Source organism: Triticum urartu, chromosome 7, assembly GCF_003073215.2.
Source record: "Triticum urartu cultivar G1812 chromosome 7, Tu2.1, whole genome shotgun sequence".
NCBI classification, from domain to species: domain Eukaryota; kingdom Viridiplantae; phylum Streptophyta; class Magnoliopsida; order Poales; family Poaceae; genus Triticum; species Triticum urartu.
The window spans coordinates 639,747,752-639,769,846 of NC_053028.1; the positions used below are offsets into that span (position 1 = coordinate 639,747,752).

Here is a 22,095-nt window from a genome sequence, read left to right on the forward strand (position 1 = left end):
ATTATATTCTTTTCGTTCTTTGTAGCCAGAATGCTCAGCACTAGTGGATGCACTTGAGCATTGCGTTTCAGATGCGGTGGTGGCTAGCATTCTTCTTAAATGCTTTCGTGTTATTCTACAACTCGCCACAGAACAAACTTTAGCTTCATTCAAATCCTTGGATGCAATCACTAGAGTCCTTAAGGTCACATGCCTTCAAGCACAGGGACTACGAAACTCCAGGAATTTGCCTCGTCCTGAAATTACCATCGATAGAGATGATTCTCAGACAAAAAATATTGAGATGACTTCACCTGAGGACAGAACTGATCACACTCTTACATGCCTAAAATTAGGTGTAAACCTCCTTAAGGATTATGTAACTATATCTAGCGATGGAAGAATTCTAGTTTTGCACAATGCTGAATGTATTGAGTGTTTATTCAACTTATTTGAAGAAGAGAGCCTACGAAAACAAGTACTGGAGCAAGTTCTTGCCTTATTTAGGGTAAAACTGTGTTTTATCTCAAATTTCCCTCTGTTAATATTGTTATAACTTTTGGAGCTAAATTATTCTTATAATTTATTGTAACCAGTTGCCTCCATCCTCAGCACAAGATCATGCTGCAAAGTTGCATCTATGCTCCAAATATTTAGAGAACTTCACACAAGCAAATAAAAATGAAAAGGTCAATTCGGAATTGTTAATTGATCTACTGGTCAGCATGAGAGAGATCATTATGATGGACCGCGTGGTAGGTTCTCGTATATTTCTTGGAATATAGCAGTTGAAATAGCAGTAGTGTTTGTTTTCTACTATAAGTGACATAATATGTTGACAACTTTTATACTCCATTTTTGCCTAGTACTATCAAAATCTATTTCGCAACGAAGGGTGCTTTCTGCATATTATCTCTTTGTTAAACGGAACTTTCAATGAGGCAACCGGTGAGCGCTTGGTGCTTAATGTCCTTGAGACGTTAACATTACTGCTTGAAGAAAATAATGCTTCAAAGGTAATCATATGGTTGTATGTTGTTTAAAGCTTTTTTTATTGTCTGCTGTGCTAATTAGTCTTGGTTTGTCTTTTTTCAGGCCGCTTTCAGAGTGCTAGTTGGTGTGGGTTATCAAACATTACAGAGCTTGCTATTGGATTATTACAAATGGTTGCCAAGTGAGAGGCTCTTGGATGCATTGCTTAATATGCTAGTTGATGGGAAATTTGAGATAAATGAGAAAACAACAATAAAGGCTAGTATCTTTGAACCAATTTAACATGATGTTATCATTGCTGGGCCCAGTTAATTATTGTGCTTCATTCTTGTATCATTCTCATAAATGTTTTCTTAACTTATTTCTCAGAACGAAGACGTTGTTGTATTACTTTTGAACATTTTACAGAAGGTCTGTTCTCTCGCACACAGAGATGTGATTACCATCCTTTGATAAAATTTAATTTATGGTTTACATTTTTTGTAACATCAGCAATTTCTGATTGGCAGAGCAGCACATCACTTCAGCATTATGGGCTTGTTGTATTGCAGCAGTTGCTGAAGCAATCCATTACAAATAGAACTTCTAGTTTCAGAGCAGGGTTGCTTAGTGTTCTTCTTGATTGGTTTTCAATAGAAGAGAAGGATGATACAGTTAGCGTAATTGCAGAGTTGATTCAGATTATTGGCGCACACAGCATATGTGGGAAAGATATTCGGAAAATTTTTGCCCTCTTACGCAGCGAGAAGATTAGTGCCAAGCAGAAGCACACTTCTTTGCTTTTGAGAAGTCTCAGCCACATGCTCAAAGAAAAGGGCCCAGAAGCTTTTTTTGAGTTCAGTGGCCATGATTCTGTGCGTTCTGTCATATTTATTTGTCACTTATAATTTGTTTGTTTTGTTATCCATGTTAATAGTGACAGGCTGTGAAGTTTTGAACTCTCAGTGTTTCCTGGGTGAAAATTAGTTTTTTTTGCACTGAAAATGGGTTTGTGGGGAGTTTGACACCACTAAGGTGTGGCTATGCAACCACGGTAGTAAGTTGTGTGAGTGTTCCTAATGATCTCCTAGCCTTTTGCGGATGAAATTCTGCCATTTTAGTACTTGTACATGTCTTCTGCTGTATGTTTCTAGACATATTTTACCTTGAGTGGAGTTAATTATGGTTGCACATATAACATTTGACGATGATGTTCTGCCACTAACATCAATTTATCTATTTCATTTTCATGTGCCTTTTGAACATTTTATATGTCACAGATACTACACAATACATAATGTGGTGATGGTCTGACATCTTCCTTTTCTTTGATAGGGTATAGAAATAAAATCTCCATTTCAATGGCCTTATAATAGAGGACTATCTTTTTCTTGCTGGTTGAGGGTAGAAAACTTCCCAGAAAATGGTATGATGGGCCTTTTCTCCTTTTCCACAGAAGATGGAAGGGGGTGCTCAGCCATGCTTAGCAAAAGTGCTCTAGTATATGAGGTAATGGTGTTTTTCTACCTCATCTTTAGTCAAATCAGGTACTTGAATTGCAGTTATTGTTGTGAAACAGTTTTATCAGATTAATGGCTTCTGTTAGCTAGCTAGCATATAGATAGAACCATATCTTTCTTTGCCCTATCAAATAATCAAAAATCTCCATTTTGACTACATCACTTGATAATTTTCTCAACACAGTTTATCTAACTTCCAGATTTTAACACAAATACGTGGAAACTGACACAATAACAGCCTCAATGGGGATTCATGGAAATTGACACGATAATTTCAATGCAATGAAACGCATAAGTCTTTTACGTTTTCTCGAAAAAAACAACAACTTCACTGCAACATTTTTACTAATTTCATAAAAGTTCAGAGAAAACCCCAGTTCCTCTATGCCATAATTTTAAATATGCGTTGCTAATGTTGGCTAAATTGAGCAATTTTGATGTGATTACACTGATTCTCTCTTGCTTATAGCTCCATACGATGTTTATGAGTTGTGACTAGTTATTTATAGAGGTAAATCTGTTGCATCCAAAAAAATTCTTTAACTACATTCTACATTGTGTGGATGCAAAATATCGTTGAGTTTAGAAAGGAATTGTTCATATTTACTCTAAACCTGCAGAGATTTCCATACCTCTCCAAACTAGAAAACCAGATATCCCATCCCCCTAAACTAAAAACACGAAATAAATTAACCCTGTAGCATTGGCTCCAGAGCAGTTTTGCCATTGTGGACACTCCCTTCCCCTCTAACTCTATACCCATTAGTGTAGAATAAGGCAGTGAGAATTTGATATATTGACGGGTTACTGTGATGTACCCATGCTCAATGTGGGTGGAAGTCGGGCAGAGGAAGAACTTTTTATTCGTGTTACTCATGACATGCCAGCCCATGCGGTAATAATAGATCACATTGCCTTTAACCATGAAAGACAACATCTAGTTTTGGTCTAAATCTTGGGCCACAGGCATTTCAGATGATGAAGGTCTTCATGTTTGCTTCCACCATGGTAGCCATATGTTTGTTTTGTAGGCCATGTATTTTTGTATCCTATCCTAAAGTCTGGTTCTTCCCTGCTTTGGCAGTCTATCAATAAAAAACATCAGTGTGTTTTGTTACAACTCAAGCTCCCACCGAAGGAGTGGAAGTTCCTTTCTGTTACTCATACAATAGGAAGGGCTTTTTCTGGAGGAAGCCAGCTGAGATGCTATGTTGATGGGGAGCTAGTATCATGTGAGAAGTGTAGGTGAGGAAATCATTCTTCATCCGTAATTTACAATGATGTTGGCATCATCTATTTTGCATTGGGGCCTAATATGTGGCTACATTAATGTATTCTAATCATATTTTCCAATTAAAACTTCTTACATAATATTGTGTATAAGTAATTATTTATTCATCTTGTTACATCGATGAAAGATAGGTTCTTCAACATGTGCTTTCATATGTTAAAGCATTCACTCATGTATAGTTCTAATTGGTAGACCCATAGTGTAGTCTGGCTCAAAGCACCCATGCAACATATGGAACTCCCAAGACTTTGCAATAGAGTGAATTTGTCTGGATATCTTCCTAGTTTAGACAATGCCATGTTGCCATGTTATTATTATTTTTTCTGGAAAAGAAGAGATACTGTTAATATTGTTCATAAGTTCTTGTTGCTATTTTTAGGTATGCGAAAGTCAACGAGGTAATGACCCGCTGCACCATCGGTACAGAACTGACGCCTCTTGGCGATGAACCTAATTCTATTGGTTTTGAAAGGACTTCCGCCTTTACTGGTCAAATGGGCCCAGTTTATGTGTTTTCTGATGCTCTCTCCTCAGAGCAAATAAAAGGCATATATAATCTGGGACCAAGTTATATGTACTCCTTCCATGGCGACGATTCATTGTACAGGGGAATTTTGGACGCACGAGACGGCATCTCATCAAAGATTATTTTTGGTCTTAATGCACAGGTTCCAATCTCTTTCTGATAAGCATGACGTTGTACTTATTTCATCAAGTGTAACACTCCAGTCCAGGTAGTGTTTGCCCACGTGTGTACTCCCTCCGTCCCAAAATATAAGAACGTTTTTGACACTAGTGTAGTGTCAAAAACATTCTTATATTTTGGGACGGAGGGAGTAGTAGATAGTGTAACAGGAAATGGGATTGGCCCTGCAAAAGTTTCAGAAAGTTTGGACCGCATATGGAGTTATAAACTTAAGGGAACCAAACATAGCAACTCTGCACAAACTGTAGTTTGGGAAAAAAACATGTAGTTTGCTATATGTGTCCAAATTGCTCCATGTTGGGCAACCTTGAGCAGATTTTGGGCTCTTTGGAGTTACAATGAATTCAGACTGACTTACAGAATATTTTTCTTTCCCACGTATTCTCAGGCTAGTGACAGCAAGACTTTGTTCAGTGTGTCATCCACACTTGATAGTGCTGACAAAAGCACAGTTGAAGCAACAATCATCGGCGGGACAAAGTTATGTTCACGACGCTTGCCACAGGATATTATTTATTGTGTTGGAGGAGTCTCTGTATTTTTTCCTCTCTTCACTCAATTTTGTGACGCTGTAACTAATGGTGGGCAATATTGTTATACATCTGTCATCAATGATAAATTGGCAGCTGAGGTTATTGAGCTTGTCGCGTCTGTTCTGGATGGAAATGTATCGAATCAACAACAGATGTATCTTCTTTCTGGGTTATCCATTCTGGGTTTCTTGCTTCAAGCTGCTCCACCTCAGCTGTTAAATATGAAAACACTTCCTGCAGTGAAGTATATGTTCGATGTGTTAAGGAACTGCGGTACTCTCTCTCTCTCTTAATATTTTTTCCTGTGTGTCTGACGAAGCTACACATTGTTAATATTTTTTCTGCATATTCAGGTATGTCTAAAGTTCTTCTGAAAGATGCTATTTCACGAGTTTATTTGAATCCAGAAATATGGGTATATTCAAACTATGAAGTGCAGAGAGATCTTTATATGTTACTGATACAATATTTTGAAACGGATGGAAGATTTTTACCACTACTATGTGGACTTCCGAGGATTATTGACATTGTGCGCCAATATTATTGGGAAAAGATAGATTCTAAGTGTGTTATTGGTTCAAAGCTGCTGCATCCAATTACTAAACAAGTTATTGGAGAGAGACCTAAGATAGAAGAAATCCGCAAGCTTCGGCTTCTGATTCTGAATTTAGCAGAAATGAGCATAAAGTAAGTACGTCTAACTTTGAAAGAATCCTTTAAAGATGTTTAGATGTTTTCTCCTCTCTACCCCCCCCCCCCTTTCCTTTGATTTCTTATGTAGATATCTTATAGTTGTACTTATTTCACAGGCTCAAAATTTCTCCAGCTGATATAGGAGCTCTTATATCATTTGTTGAGAGGAGCCAAGACGTAGCATGCATCGAGGACATACTGAATATGATCCTTCGCGCTCTTTCACATGATTCAGTTTTGTCATCTTTCTTGGAACACGTAAATGTCCTTGGTGGCTGTTGCATTTTCTTAAATCTTCTTAATAGGTAATATATTTTCATTGATCACTATCCAGAGCTAATTTCTTTATGTACATTAGTTTGTGCTAACTAATACACAACATATAAATCGAGATGTTGCTTATCACGCAAATCAGACCTGATGGTACTTCACCATGGTTAAAAATTTAGTTGCTTGCTTGTGTAAAGTAATTGGATGCTTGATAAACCACAAAACAACACAGAAAATTTCCAGAGATTGTGATTTTCTTTGACTCAGTTATTTGGTTGTGATGATTTCCCTCAAGGAATTTTGCAAATTACGAAAAATGAACAACAAAATGGACCACATGAATATTGGAGCAGATTGAATGGTGAGGATAGTGGTTGTGTAACATTCATGCACCATTATAAGGCTCTAGAGCTCATTTTCTGCCTATCTCAGCATCTTGAACCATATAGAAGGGCCTAGCTGAACATGGTGTGTCATGACTGTCACTGATGCCCCTGAATTCTTTATTGTCGATGCTCTGCATGTGTGCTATCACTACTGTATTCTGACCTGCTTCCTGCAGTATTGAATGACTCATGTTTCAGAAATGTCTGTCCATTTGGTCAGAAAAAAAGGGAGTTCGCTTTACCACAATTTCAGTTCACTGATGTGTAATTTATTCAGCGACACCCACATTTTCCATGTACAAGTTTTTGTAGCATAGACATCCATCTCCATGTTTTAGTCTTCAACCGCGAACTCTAGAAAAGACTGACTTTCAACCCTGAACTAGGAAATTGCTTAGTTACAACCCTGAACTAGGAGAACAGTTCAATTTACCTCTCGCTTGGTCTGGCAGGTGGTTTTGGTTGAGATTTGTGCCACACGTGTGTTTTAAATGATGTGGCATTGGCATCTATGTGAACAATTTTTCTCCCTTGAGCTCTTTGTCATTCTTAAAAATTCTTAATAGTGAGTCCAAGGTTCAGTGACAGAACTCATTAAATGGAACAGGGTGTGATGTTCCCTACATATAGACTGATTCATTTTGGGGAAGAAGAAAGAGAGAGGTAAAGAGGATGTCAATCTCTTCTTGGACCCGCATAGACTTGTCTACTGGGTCCACATCAGATTTAAACCACTTCAAATTAGGTCGAGAGGGTAAAGTAAACTATTTTCATAGTTCATGGTCGTAATATAGATGCTTCCGTAGTTCGTTGTTGTTAATTGGATTTGTGCCAAAGTTCTGGGCTGAAAACTAGAGTTTTGTTTGCAAGAACCTTTTTGTTTCTGCGGCGATCTGTTTACCTTCCATCTTCTGTGCATTGCATCACTGGATTTTGTATGTTACTACAAAAAACATGATTGTGAGAACCCATAATATCTAGGTATGTCATACTCCCTCCGTCCCAAAATAAGAGACTCGACTTTGTACTAACTTTAGTACAAAGTTAGTATAAAGTCGAGTCACTTATTTTGGGAGTGAGGGAGTACTTGTTTAACGTAGGTAGTATGTTTCTTTTGGTATATCTGACTTGGTTCATTTCTCAGGGAATTTGAGCCAATCAGATTGTTGGGGCTTCAGCTCCTTGGAAAGCTTTTGGTCGGGATTCCATCAGAGAAGAAAGGAGCAATATTATTTACCTTACCCACAGGAAAATCTAGAAAAGAAATGATATCAGCACCTCAATTGTTTTTCCATGTAATATCTGAACGGCTCTTGAGATTTCCACCCTCAGATAATTCTAGTGCAACTTTTTTCGATGTTCTTCTGGGTAGAACCAGTCCAAAACAGGTCATAATGACAGTTTTGTGTCATGTTACTGTTTCATTTTATTATTTTACCATAACTTTTGGTAATTAACTGAAACTGCAAATGTGGTCTGCTGTTTTCCCTGTATAGGTCCTACAAGAACATTCTCAGTCTGATCCATCAAAAGATACAAATTCCAACGCTTCAAGCTTGGATCAATTTTTCCTTCCTCGGATTTTGGTTTGCATCTTCAAATATATGCAGTCTTGTCAAGATTCTTCAGCTCGCATGAGAATCTTAACTAAGCTTCTTGGTTTACTCTGTTCAAACCCTACGAACATCGAGGCATTAATGGTACTGATTACTTTCTTAGCTCTATATAAATTACTCACTACGTGTTAATCCTGGGATGATTTTATCAGGAGCATGGTTGGAACTCTTGGCTTGAGACATCGACAAATCTGGATGTAATTAAGGAGTACAAACCAGCTCCTAAAGCTGAACTGGACAATGTGGAGATCAACGAACTAATTCTTGTGAGGAAGTTGTACTCGTTGGTCCTTTCATACTACCTGAGCTCTGTAAAAGGTGGCTGGCACCAGCTTGAAGATACAGTTCATTTTTTCCTTCTGAAATTTGACCAGGTTTGGTGTTATCTCCTTTTATATGAACAGCTTGGTACCATATATCTTTTGTCCGATTCTGATGACATTACTTGGATTAATGAATCTGCAGGGACAACTATCAAGTTCTTATTTGCTGCGGGACATACTCGATGATATAGTTGGGAGCCTGCTTCAGACATCTTCGGAAGAAAATATTTTCCTTTCACAGCCTGGCTGTGATAATGTCTTACATCTTTTGAAGCTTATCCAGGAGTTGCTTGTCAATCAAATAGGAATTAAACTCTTGGTAAACTTTGAAGCATACTTCTATGAAACAGAAAATAATTTATTCTATACACACATTTCAATACTGTTCCTTTTCATTTACAGTTTCCATCTCCTAGCACTACAGACGAATCTTCATCCGATGACAAATGGAAATTAGATATTAAGCTTACAGTAAATGAAATTTTAGATGCTGAGACCAATGGCCAGTGTAGAAGGTACTAGTTCTTTCCCTATGTTTTCCTGCATAAAATGCTTTGTTACTATTGCTAAATATGCGAGTCTTGTGTAGCTAGATGTGGAGTACTGCTTATACCTGCATTCTCACTCCTTGTATTGTTGTACATGCATTTGCTTTACCTGTCCATTTTACCCCTTTTCATTCCGAGGTGCATATTGCAGTATTGTGCCAGGAGCCCAGGTTACGGTCAGGGGTTACCACCATTTGACCACTGGTTGCCAGCCCTGTTGTGTTTCTACTGTCCCCGCCCTAGGCGACGTATCTCCACTCCTTTCCCAGTGCATCCACTCCTTGCACAGATGCCTCAGCCGTACCCTGTTGTGGCTGCACTGCTTCAGGCCTCCACACTACTTGCGGTAAAGCAAGGCACACCGAAGAGGGATCACAAGAATGGCCGTCCTCCGAATGGCTCTGATGGCATACACTAGGTGATCGAACCCAGGTGCTGAGATAGGTGCTAAGGCAGCAAAGGCGAGGGAGCAAAGGACCGAGCATCAAACCCATTCGCTGAGGTACCATTGCCTGACCTAAACAAGCCATGCGTCTTATGTCAGGCAGTCAGATCATCAAGATCACCATGGCATTGTTTCAGGATCGATACACAGGGCTTTCTGTGTCATGTTAGGGTTTCCTCCCGCCTGCAGAATTAACACTGGATTACCTTTTATATCAATGTTTTCTTTGGTGGCCTTGTAAGATATTCTCTTATCCTGTAATGAGTGCCTCTTCAACAGAAAGCATCTAAGTTTCATCAGCCTGTTTAAAGGGCAGCCCGGTGCACGTAGCTCCCGCTTGCAAAGGGTCCGGGGAAGGGTCTGATCACTTTGGGTCTATAGTACGCAGCCTTTCCCTACATTTCTGCAAGAGGCTGTTTCCAGGACTCGAACCCGTGACCTCATGGTCATGGTCACAAGGCAACAGCTTTACCGCTGCGCCAAGGCTCCCCTTCTTTCATCAGCTTGTTTGGACACGACAAATCGGAGGCGACAGCTTGTGCTGCTTGCCAACAGCATTTATTCTTTTGGGTGTGTCTAGGGTTTTCTGGTCTTAGGCTTGTATACAGACCCACTGTTTTTTCTATCTATGCATCGAGAGGCCAAGCTTTGGTGTTATCTCCAAGGAAAAATAAAGCTGCATTTACATCAATGAGCTCAGACCGGTAGTTAAACAATTTAATATTTATATTCGAGTCATACACAACCTGAAGCTGATATGTTAAACTGCTATTATTCCCAAGCTGAACAATGCCTTTCCATAGATTTTGATTTGTTTCGGATTTGTTAAATTTCTAAACTTGAGGAGCTGCACATCGATATTCTAACGAAGATATCAATTATCAGTTTTCCTTGGAGCTCGTGCCAATTTGCTGCTGGGGATGAAGTAAGTGATGATTGGTGGAGCTTCTTTGACAAGGTATGGAGTATTATATGTAATTTGAATGGGAAAGGACCAAGCAAATTGATCCCGAAGAGTCCCCAAAATGTTGTAGCCCCGTCCCTGGGCCAAAGGGCACGTGGATTGGTCGAGTCTCTGAACGTCCCTGGTGCAGAAATGGCGGCTGTTGTTGTATCCAGTGGTATTGCAAAAATGAATATATTTGCTGACAGAGCAACGATATTGAGGGAAGAGATATTCCCGAGAATTTTCTTTCACCTTGTTATTCTGTACCTCTGCAAAGCTGGATTGGAAAATGCATCCAAGTGTGTTCTGCAGTTCATGTCATTGCTTCCCTTGCTCATTGCAGACGATGACCAAAGCAAAAACAAGCTGCATTTTCTAATATGGTATGCTGAATACATCGAGCTTTGTTATAAGCTTGTGTAAAATATTATTCTAACTCCTTTCTTGGTACAGGTCTTTACTCGTTGTGCGATCTCAGTATGGGCAACTTGATGATGGTGCACGCTTCCATGTTTTATCACACTTGATTCTCGAAACTATCATATATGGCAAGGCCATGCTTGTTACTAATATCTTGGGCAGAGATGATTCTATTGAAGTCAACAGCAATAAAGAGGCTGGGTTCATTCTTAGTTTTATACAGAAGGATCGTGTTCTTGCCACGGTTTGTTCCTTGGTCCTTATGTTTATATTTGTTCAGAACCTTTTGTTGCCGTCTTAGAAATTTGTAGCAGTTCATTGAGTAGGACATGTTTCAAGCGGCACAACTTCAACTAATGGTGTTGACTGCATGCTGTATGGCTGTTTGTCTTTTCCTTTTCATTTTATTAGCATGGTGGGCCGGGAAGGGGGATGAACCGTTCTTTATATGTTTATTCTTTTTTTGGATGTACGAACGATGTTAGAACACATATTTGTTTCTAAGTGGTGACAAAGTCATATTTGTTTTTCAGGCTGCTTATGAGGTTAAGCATATGCATGCTGTTCAGGCTGATCGCTTAAGGAATCTACAAAAACTAAACTCTGAACTTAACGAGCGTTTTACTAAAGAGACACAACTGGTGCAGATCGTTGATGATCAGATACATCTCTCCATCAGTTCTGCACTTTCCTCAGATGATAGTAGAAAAGCAGCTTTTCAACTTGCTTTTGATGAGGATCAGCAAATTGTTGCAGTAAGTGAAATACTGCCAAATTTCCAATGCCTTTTTGAGTTTTGGAAGACATATACTACCTCCGTTCGGAAGTAAGTGACGTGGGAGTAGTTTCCAATGCCTTTTTGAACTAAAACCACGTCACTTATTTCTGAGCGGAGGGAGTAGTTATTAAGTTTCATGCACAAACCAGTAGAGCCAACTGTCCAAACTGATGTTTCAATTTTTTTTCCAAACTGATAGAGAAGGTTGGTCAATCCAAACCCTCTCTGACGTATGGCTCAATTAGGTCTAAACGTGAACAGAAAGAGGGCAAGCAATTTTTTGTTTAAATTGTGAAGCCGACACTTGAACCCAAGGCCTCTTGACTTTGATACCATCTTAAGTTCCATGCACCAACCAGTAGAACTAAAAGTCCGACCTGATGGAGATGGTTGGGCAATTCATATATACTTCAAAAATAGTCATATAGTAATTATTTGCCTCTTGCATCAGGATAAGTGGATACATATTTTCCGTGCTCTGATTGATGAGAGGGGACCATGGTCTGCAAACCCTTTTCCGAATGATGCTCTGACTCACTGGAAACTTGACAAAACAGAAGATAAATGGCGGCGGAGGTTCAAGCTCAAGCGGAATTACATGTTTGATGAACGTCTTTGCCAACCTTCATCCTCTAGGAATGAAATTACAGAGCCATTTTTTGACCAACCTTCTTTTAGCACCAAAGTTCCTGAGAAAATGAAGCGATTCCTTCTGAAAGGCGTGCGAGGAATCACAGATGATAGTGGTTATGGACTATTTGAGGACACTAATGATACAAGTGAATCTTCCCACAGTCCTTCAGAGAACCAAAACCAGAATAATGCTGCAGATTCCTCAGATCATCGCACTACTGTTCAGAATAAGAAAGACACATCATCTACTAATGGAGATAGTGATTATACCAAGGTAAAAAAAGTTAGCATAAAATTTACCTGAAGGTACTGGACAGATGTTGATTGCTGTTTGCTTTCTATTTTCCAGGTGCTATGTTCAGTTCATTGTGTTCTTGTAACCCCAAAGAGAAAACTGGCAGGGCAGTTAAATATCACACGAACTGTTCTACATTTTTCTTTTGATTTTTTGGTTGAAGGGACTGGAGGATCATCTGTTTTCAGCAAATTCAAAGATAAGAAAGATTCTGATAGGAAGAACGAGCTGGGCTGTGCGGAGAGACTTTATGGTTGTCGAGACAGTTTGATTAGAATCAATGGCGGCTTGATGCAAAACCAATCTAATAAAATCAAACATCACAGGAGGTGGAATATAGCGAAGGTATGTCCACCCCTCTCTCTGTCACTCTATTTTTCTTGCTCACTCTTTTCATCTTCTTTCTTCCGTGTGTTTCAGATAAAAGGAGTTCACTGGATACGCTACCTACTACAGTATACTGCAATGGAGATATTCTTTGATGATTCAAATGCACCTATATTTTTAAACTTCTCCTCCCAAAAGGATGTTAAAAGGGCCGGGTCTCTCTTAGTTTCCCTCAGGAATGATGCCTTGTTTCCTAAAGGAAGTATTAAAGACAAAAATAGTGTCATTTCATTTGTTGACAGGCGAGTTGCACTTGAAATAGCTGAGAATGCCAAGGAAAGATGGAAAAGGAGGGAAATCAGTAATTTTGAGTATCTAATGATTCTTAATACCCTTGCTGGACGATCTTACAATGATTTAACTCAGTACCCTATATTTCCATGGGTTCTGGCTGATTATGCCTCAGAAAATCTAGATTTCAACAAGTCATCTACTTTTAGGGATCTCTCAAAGCCGGTTGGTGCTTTGGACGAGAAACGATTTAAGGTCTGGTAACTGTTGAGTACTTATTTTCATGAACTAGGTTAGCATCCCTTATGAGAACCTCATAAACAATGTGCTATTGTCAGGATCTTGAAGATAGATATCTTAATTTCTGTGATCCTGATATACCGAGGTTAGATCTTGACTCTTAAAAACAGTTCCTTTGGTTTCCCTTTTGTTGTTGTTTGAGTTCACATCAATTGTACTAAGAACCATGAATCTTTTTGCTGCAGTTTTTATTATGGATCTCACTACTCTAGCATGGGAATCGTTCTTCATTACCTTCTCAGGCTCGAACCTTTTACAACCCTGCATCGTAGCCTTCAGGTTGTTAATGTGCTTGTCATAGAATATTTCTCACCATATATTTTTCAAAACTGAGCATTGTGTTCTCTTATCACAATGTCATTCATCTTCTGTTGATACTTAATACAGCACTTGTCATGCCACATTTTCACCATAATTCATAAAGCAGTAGCTTTAATATGTGATAATTGTTCAGCATTTGTGCCTGTCTGACACTTCCTTGTACAGGGTGGCAAGTTTGACCATGCAGATCGTCTTTTCCAGAGCATTGATGGCGCTTACAGAAACAGCTTATCAAATTCAAGTGATGTCAAAGAGCTTATTCCTGAATTCTTCTATATGCCTGAGTTTCTTGAAAATTCAAATTCATATCATCTTGGTATTAAGCAGGATGGTGAACCTTTAGGTGATGTTGCTCTCCCTCCATGGGCGAAGGTAATGGATACTTCTTTTTGTCAGTTATCTATATGATTTTCATATTTGTTATCTTGATGAATTACTTGTCCACTAGGATAGCTTTATTTTTATTCTAATGACAATTAGTTTGGTCTTCTGTAATATTCACATGCTGTGTAATGTACCATCTCAGTTATAAGATTTGAGAGTTGAGCCAGCTTTCTACATAAAAGATGGATTTTCTTATGTGGAAGCTGCTAGACTAGTCTTCCCTAGAAAATATCTTTTTGATTTGACCATCACTACTAACAAGATCAACTCCATAAACTTGTAATGTTGCAAAGAGCAATTTGTTGAATAATTATGTCAGTTCATGTTCTGATGTTCATGTAGCTCTCTATTTAGCATGCTTGTTATAAGTGAGAGTCTACTGGTTTGCACGCGCATCTTCAATTTCTTTGGTGTTCAACCGCATCCTATTTTAGTAATTTGGTACTTTTCCTGATATAATTTACTTCATTCAAACATTTAGGGTTCTCCAGAAGAATTCATTCACATCAACAGAGAAGCACTTGAAAGTGAATATGTGAGCTCTAATCTCCATCACTGGATTGATCTCATATTTGGGTACAAGCAACGGGGACAGCCTGCCGTTGAGGTGCAATTAGGTTATTTTTGCCAGCGTCTTTGAAACTCTAGCAATGGAATATTATTTGATCTATATATTTTACCTTTTATAGGCAGCAAACATATTTTACTATGTGACATACGAAGGCGCAGTTGATCTGGAAAACATGGATGACATGTTACAGAAATATGCTATTGAGGATCAGATTGCGAATTTTGGACAGACACCTATCCAGATTTTTCGTGTGAAACATCCAAGAAGAGGGCCTCCTATCCCAATTGCCCATCCACTGTATTTTGCACCACAGTCAATAACATTAACTTCAAGTGTTTCTAGCACAATCAGCCATATGTCGGCTGTACTATTTATTGGCTTGTTGGATAACACAATTATACTGATGAATGAGGGACTCATATTATCAGTGAAGCTGTGGTTGACAACACGGATGCAGTTAGGTGGAAATTTCACCTTTTCTGGACCACAGGTTTCTCCTGACTACAACACCATAAAATGATATAAATATTGACATGTTAGTATATACTTTTGTTGGTAACACTTATTTATTTTTGTAGGAAAATTTCTTTGGGGTTGGTTCAGATGTTATCTCCCCTCGTAAAATTGGCACTTTCCTGGCTGAGAACGTCAAATTTGGAAGACAGCTCTTAGCAACTATGCAAATTAACAGCGACAAGTATTTGATTTTATGTGGAAATTGGGAAAACAGTTTCCAGATAATTTCTCTCAGTGATGGAAGAATTGTGCAGAGCATCAGGCAGCATAAGGATGTTGTTGGCTGTGTTGCAGGTACAGACATTTTAACGGGTTTATGTTATCCATTTTATTTTCAAGTTTCCAGATTATTTTGGAGTCCGTAGCTCTCGCTTTGACCAAGATATGGGTACCCAAGCCGGTCCTAGGAGTGTGGAGATTAAACAACTCGACTTCCTTACCCCCAGGGCACTAGCCTACTTCTGTAGTTCCCTAGCTGGAATTGTAACAGAATTTGCAATCATTTGCTCATGCACACCCAAATATGGGCCGTTTTATATTAGAAGAACACAAACATGTCACAAAAGGTTACAAGGGTTAACCGGCAAAACCAGAAAGAACCAAAATAACTATAGTAAACAGCCAAAGAAGAAGCCTAAAAGCTACTCCCTCCGTCCCATAATATAAACATTGTTGTAATAACATCTTATATTATGAGACGGAGGGAATAAGAAAGAAGAAGACCAAAACCCTACTGCAACCACTGCAGGTCTGGAGGCTCTGCATGCAAGAACTCGCAATCCTAAAAAAATATGCCTCGTGTGCTAACAAATCTTGCTCTTGCGCCCCTCGAAATAAGCCATGTTCTCCGTCTCTCTCGATTGCATTTCCACAATGGATGTGAAGTAGTTTGTGGTGAGGAATAAAGTCTGTTGACCACTTCATATCCTTGTTTCATGCATGGTAATTTGGATAGTAAAACGGAGCAGCAAATTTTAAATTAATGATCTGGTTATCTCATTTTATTAGGCATTTTCTGGGTCCTTGTGTGACCATTCGATTGTTTGTTTTCTGTCTTTTGTACGTTGACTGGATTTTTAAAATGTAAATGGTTCTTGTCGTTCCATATTGCTTCTTATGAAATTTCTCGTCCTAGTTGTCATTGTTCTTGTTTCCCCTTTTCATTGTTAGAAACTTTTGTGATGCAGTTTCATCCGATGGAAATGTGGTTGCAACTGGAAGTTATGACACAACTGTTATGGTCTGGCATGCGTTTCGAGGCAGACCAAGTGAGAGAAAAATGAGGACTGCAAATTTTGAAATTTCAGAAAATGATCATATTATAATGGAAAGGCCTGTTCATATCTTGTGCGGTCATGATGACATCATAACATGTTTATTTGTTAGCACAGAACTGGACATTGTTGTCAGTGGATCGAAAGATGGAACTTGTATTTTCCATACACTGCGTGAAGGGAGATATGTCAGATCCATTCGGCATCCATCTGGCTTTGGTTTATCAAAGTTGGTGGCAACAAGGCATGGAAGGGTGGTACTGTATTCTGAAATTGACCTATCCTTGCACATGCATTCTATCAATGGAAAACATATTGCTTCGGCAACGTCCATTGGACGTCTCAATTGCATGGAACTTAGTTGTTGTGGAGAGTTCATGGCTTGTGCTGGTGAGCATGGGCAAATAGTTCTGCGTTCTATGCATTCTCTTGATATTGTTTGGAAGTATGCTGGAGCTGGGAAGGCAATCACTTCTCTAGCTATGACCCCTGAGGAGTGCTTCATAGCAGGAACCAAGGACGGTAGCTTGCTTGTATTTTCAGTAGAAACTGCTCTAATTCGACGAGGGAGCATGCCACAAACAAGTGTAAAGCCTTCGGGAGCTGGTTGAGTTGTGGTAACTTGTAGCGAGAGAAATCCACTCACAAGAACCCTTGCTCGGAAGTTTGAAGCACAAGGTACACCAAGTTTGAATTGATAAGTCTTTTCTCATGCTCGTCTCACTCAATTGCCCTATATCATTTTTGTCTTTATTTTTCTCATGATTTTAAGTATGATGTGTATTTTACACCATCTCTTTATATTTTAGTACTTCCTTCTATTTTCATCTCTTAAACCAGCAAAACGAACTGAACCTTGAGTTACCCCGGCTTAGTACTGCTTATAAGTTATAATGCATACGAAAAGTGTACCACAGCTAGGAAATAATGTCTCATTTAGCTATCCTAAGATTTCTCCAGCCATGACTGTTAGATTGTGTTAATCTCAGGTTTAGTTCTAAGGGTTTCCGTCAATTTTCAGTAGTTCAGTACTTCTGACTGCTATTTGAACTGCCAAGTTCAGAAGTTAACATTTGGAAGTGTTAGCTTTAGCTCAACTATGCGCAGAATTCGTCATGAAAGTATTGACTGCTGAATTCTGTTGGTACTCTCTGCAGGTTATTAGCAGAAAAATACACCAGTTCTCACGCTCATGCATAATGTACATAACGTGGAGCGAGATTCAGAGAACAAGGATTCTCAAGATGCTGTGCTGACGACGATCCATGAGCAACCAAGCTGACAGTAGTGAAAACTAACATGCATGAGGAACACCGACTAGCGGAGTACCAAATTGATTTTCAGGGTAGACAATAGCAATTGACATCCATCTTACAGCGGTACGGCACACTGCCACTCTTATTGTTGTGTAGTGGAGGGGTGGTGCCAGGGTTAGCCTAGCCCCAGCATGATTTGCCTGTATGTATTAGACGTCAGTGCTCTGTAATCACCAAACTCCTCACTGTGGTAGAGAGGGTATTCTACGTTCCTAGCAATCTGGAAAGTGTACAAATCATCTAAGACCAGCAGTTCTCATGGTTCTTGAAACTTCTAGAACATATTATTGATGTCAGCCTTTAAAAAAACGATACTGAAACTTGAAAGGTGCTCTTGAACAGTGTCTAGATCGATTCTTCAGAAAAAAATAATTAGATTCCTCAAAATAAAAAAGATTCCAGAAAAAAAAAGTGTCTAGATCAGAATCCTTTTTCACTATTGCATTAGTTCTTATGAGATCTTCAAAACCGGGTCCCAATTGTATTCGTCTCAGCCACATTCTTCTACTGCATTTTGCACTAGTGTATGCACTGCAAATTTTGTGTTTTTATACAAATTTGTATTCTGTTTCTACACTAATGTGTACTACATTTATGGACAGTAGGTACTACTACGATGGTCTATAGCACTTTTGCAAGAGTTTCCTTTTGAGTTGTCTTCCATGTGGATGTGTAAGAAAATTGTGTGTGAACTATAATACTATAAAAACATTGGGAAATGATTCTAATCACCCAAGAACTTTAAAAAGAAGCCAGCTCCACCTCCACATTCTCCCTTTCCGTCTACCAATCCAAGACCTTGCTCGCTCCCTCTCCCTCTTCCCTCTCCACCTAGATCCTTGCCGGCCAGGTTCACGATGAACCAACCAAGCCTTGTGCTTGTGGTGCTGGAGAAGGTTGTTGCCGCCGGCATCGAGGAAGGAGAAACTCTCGGTACTTGGGGGCGGGAGGAGCAGGCGAGGGTGCTCGTACACTGGGCCAAGAGGTCTCGAGAGGTGGAGGAGGCTGCCGCCAGAGGGGAGGATCCGTCGCTCCTGAAGGCTGAAGCCGCTCGAGCAGACGTCGATCATGGCGGGGCTGGCATCGGACGTGAAACTAAAACGTGATGGCGAGCATACCTCCATCTCCTCTCCAGGTTCTTGCAAGATCTAGCGATTAACTAGGCTAGGCTACCGGCTCGTGGAATTATCTATTGCGAATTGTGTTGTCGCAGATTTACTTCATCTTGTTTTCCTCTGTTTGCAATATCGTTGTAGAACAATTATGTTGTACTCCTACTTTCTTTTTGTATCATGGATCTGATGAAGATCGCCCCGGAAACTGGTCAGAAATCTTGCCCAATTTATTGTTGTTCCCGTGCCTAACTAGTTTTGTGAGTGTGATGTGTGGCCCTCTGGGTGACTAGATGCTGATTAGGCTCGTAAATGACTTCATTTTATTTCGATCGATGCATCATATCCAGACGAAAACTTTTCTTGTAGATGCACACGGGTACCCAACGCAGTTACTCAAAATCTAACCAATAGATCTACCGATGGGGCACACGCATATCATGCCTTTCCTTTTCCTTTTCCTTTTTTTGTTAAAAAATGGATGAACCTGTCTATGTTGAATTCTAGATGGGCATGAGACACTTTGGACCTGACTCGAATGACCAAGTAAGCATACTTCGGTCCCCCAAAAACTTGCACCGACGAATTGCGCCTTCGATCATTTTCCCGTGCATTTTTTTGAGGAAAACTATTGCCGCTTTATTTAATCGTATGCGTTCGGAATCTCATCCGAAATTACATCAAGAACACAGTCCGGGGGAATCCCCAACCAAACCTTACAAAGTTCATCACCGACACCGACTCTCGCTAACCTATGCGCGGCAACATTAGCAGACTGACGAACCCAAGTAACTTTAAAATCGGAAAACGAATTGAGCAGAGACTTGATCTCTTGTATCCACGACCCAGCACTCGACAGCTCCTTCTGATGGCTAGTTAGCATCCGTACCACTCGCTGGGAGTCAAGCTCGACGTGTACCTTGTCTGCATTAATTTCCTTCGCCACCTCAAGAGCTCTCTTGCAGGACAGAATCTCCACCGATTCAGGATCGTCAACGCCGCCGAAACAATGACAGAGCACCGCCGGGAATGCCCCGTCTTGGTCTCGGATCACCGCTCCGCCTCCTCCGCTCTTGCTCACCTTAGAGACTGCTCCATCAGAGTTGACCTTTAGCCACCCACCATCCGGCGGTCGCCATTTCTGCTTGGGCTGCACCATTGTCGGGCGAGGGTCACGCACGTGAGCATCCTGCCAATCCCTCATGTGGGAAGCTACCGTCTCCATGATTTCATGTGGTGATGATATCATTCTTCCATCCCTCGCCTGGTTACGTGCCAACCAGAGCCCGTACGTCGCTTGAATCATGGCCGCCTTATCCTCATCTGATGCTTCTGCAAGCCACCCGAGCAGCCAGCTCGGTAATGCACTCTGAGAGTCGATCGGACTCGGTGGGGTCGCCACCGAAACTCCCTTTTCTGAATGCAAAAGCTGCCAGAACCGTGCAGAGTGTTGACACGACCAAAAACGGTGCAGCACCGTCTCCTCCCGTCCACACGCTACACAAAAAACACCGGGTTTAATCCTCCGACGGTGCAGCTCAGCCCCCACAGCGAGGCCATTACAAATCAGTCTCCACATGTGTATCTTAGCCACATGTGTATCTTAGCCTTGGCCGGAGCAGAAGTATCCCATAGAGCCAAGTATCACTTATGTTTCATCACAAAACTTGAACCTTCCGGCCGTCCGGAAGTCGCATTGTTCAGTGTCATATGCAAGTGATATGCAGAACGGACAGCAAAGTCGCCATTTTTTGTGAAATTCCAAGCCAGGTAGTCTTCCGTACCAGGGCCCCCAATGGCGATCTGCTTGATATCGTTCACGTCATCTTCAGAGAACATGTCTTGCAATTTGTTTATATCCCATCTTCTGCCATCCGCAGTTAGGAGGTGAGCAACTTTGGCCATACCCGGAACAAAAACCTGCCCCAAAGGGCGCATACTTCCTGCTCTAGGGATCCAATTCGCATGATGTATATTCACTGAAGTACTATCCCCAATGCGCCATATAAGTCCCTCGCGCAGTAGATCTCTCCCATGTAAGATGCTTCGAAAGGTATACGAAGCAGACGAGGTCGCAGTTGCCGTCAGGATTGAGTTGTTGCTAAAGTATCGTGCCTTTAGCACTCTAGCACACAAAGAAGATGGGACCTGCAGAATCCTCCACGCTTGCTTCGCCAGCAGTGCTTGATTGAAAGCCTCGGGGTCTCTAAAACCCATTCCACCATCCCGCTTTGATGTACACATTTTCCGCCAAGAAATCCAGTGTACCTTACGCTCACCATTTGTTGCCGCCCACCAGAATTTTGAAGAGATCGAGGTCAGGTTCCGGCACATCTTCTTCGTAAGCTGAAAATAACTCATGGTGTGGTTTGGTACTACTTGTAATCCAGACTTGATCAATACTTCCCGCGCTGCTTTTGACAGCCCTTGGCCCTTCCATCCACCGACTTTACCTTTCGAGCTCTCTGTCACATATTTGAAGGTACCCTCCTTGGACCGTCCAATCAGTGTTGGCAGTCCTAAGTACCGTTCGCTCAAAGCTTCAGACTGGACACCCAATGCATCTTTGAGCTCATTCTTGTCCTCTTCCTGAAAACCTCTCCCAAAGAAAATAGAGGACTTTTGTAAATTAACTCGTTGGCCCGATGCCTCCTCATATCTCACCAGAATATCTTTCAACATAACCATATTATCATGTGATCCTTCAAGGAAAACCACACTATCATCCGCAAACAAAAGATGTGTAACTTGGGGGCCAGTGCTCCCAAACGACACTCCTTTGATGCTACCCTCTCCTTGTGCTTTTTTGAGAAGAGCGGAGAAACCTTCAACACAGAAGAGAAAAAGGTATGGCGATAAGGGGTCACCCTGTCTAAGTCCACGGGAAGGTGAAAAACCCCTAGATAAACCACCATTGAGCTTCACACAAAAGGTGGCCGACCGTACACAACGCATGATCATATTAATCCAGTCCTGTGCAAACCCAAAGTGTTCCAACATCCGCTGGAGGAAAGCCCATTCAACTCTATCATATGCTTTCATCATGTCTAACTTCACAGCACAGAGCGGCTTCTTCCTCTTCCTCTTCCGAATCGCATGGACACACTCATAAGCCACCAGGACGTTGTCCGTAATCAGACGTCCCGGAACAAATGCACTCTGCTCCTCAGAAATAAGAATAGGCAGGATCACTTTCAGTCTATTAGCTAGAACTTTTGTCGCAATCTTGTATAGAACATTACAAAGGCTAATAGGCCTGAACTGTGCGAGGAGTTCTGGCGAGTTGCATTTTGGTATCATCACAATGACTGTTGCGTTAAAAGCATCTG

The 22,095-nt window shown here is 40.6% G+C and overlaps 1 protein-coding gene across 1 annotated transcript in view; it reads left to right on the forward strand.

The window, feature by feature from the left end:
- LOC125523917 (BEACH domain-containing protein B-like) overlaps positions 1 to 17,928 on the forward strand; it is a 29,306-nt gene extending 11,378 nt beyond the window's left edge. Inside the window, exons 10-40 of the mRNA XM_048688982.1 lie at positions 26 to 487; positions 576 to 734; positions 846 to 995; positions 1,075 to 1,230; positions 1,342 to 1,383; positions 1,482 to 1,826; positions 2,287 to 2,460; positions 3,556 to 3,716; positions 4,142 to 4,430; positions 4,857 to 5,274; positions 5,355 to 5,688; positions 5,811 to 5,999; positions 7,495 to 7,738; positions 7,847 to 8,050; positions 8,119 to 8,340; positions 8,432 to 8,608; positions 8,692 to 8,804; positions 10,168 to 10,611; positions 10,682 to 10,892; positions 11,182 to 11,403; positions 11,878 to 12,333; positions 12,409 to 12,699; positions 12,775 to 13,227; positions 13,311 to 13,357; positions 13,458 to 13,551; positions 13,759 to 13,965; positions 14,459 to 14,584; positions 14,667 to 15,038; positions 15,127 to 15,358; positions 16,252 to 17,016; positions 17,496 to 17,928. Coding sequence (XP_048544939.1) covers positions 26 to 487; positions 576 to 734; positions 846 to 995; positions 1,075 to 1,230; positions 1,342 to 1,383; positions 1,482 to 1,826; positions 2,287 to 2,460; positions 3,556 to 3,716; positions 4,142 to 4,430; positions 4,857 to 5,274; positions 5,355 to 5,688; positions 5,811 to 5,999; positions 7,495 to 7,738; positions 7,847 to 8,050; positions 8,119 to 8,340; positions 8,432 to 8,608; positions 8,692 to 8,804; positions 10,168 to 10,611; positions 10,682 to 10,892; positions 11,182 to 11,403; positions 11,878 to 12,333; positions 12,409 to 12,699; positions 12,775 to 13,227; positions 13,311 to 13,357; positions 13,458 to 13,551; positions 13,759 to 13,965; positions 14,459 to 14,584; positions 14,667 to 15,038; positions 15,127 to 15,358; positions 16,252 to 16,949 — 7,692 coding nt within the window. The 3' untranslated portion in view covers positions 16,950 to 17,016; positions 17,496 to 17,928. The remainder of the gene's footprint in view (positions 1 to 25; positions 488 to 575; positions 735 to 845; positions 996 to 1,074; positions 1,231 to 1,341; positions 1,384 to 1,481; positions 1,827 to 2,286; positions 2,461 to 3,555; positions 3,717 to 4,141; positions 4,431 to 4,856; positions 5,275 to 5,354; positions 5,689 to 5,810; positions 6,000 to 7,494; positions 7,739 to 7,846; positions 8,051 to 8,118; positions 8,341 to 8,431; positions 8,609 to 8,691; positions 8,805 to 10,167; positions 10,612 to 10,681; positions 10,893 to 11,181; positions 11,404 to 11,877; positions 12,334 to 12,408; positions 12,700 to 12,774; positions 13,228 to 13,310; positions 13,358 to 13,457; positions 13,552 to 13,758; positions 13,966 to 14,458; positions 14,585 to 14,666; positions 15,039 to 15,126; positions 15,359 to 16,251; positions 17,017 to 17,495) is intronic.
- The last annotated feature ends 4,167 nt before the right edge of the window (positions 17,929 to 22,095 follow it).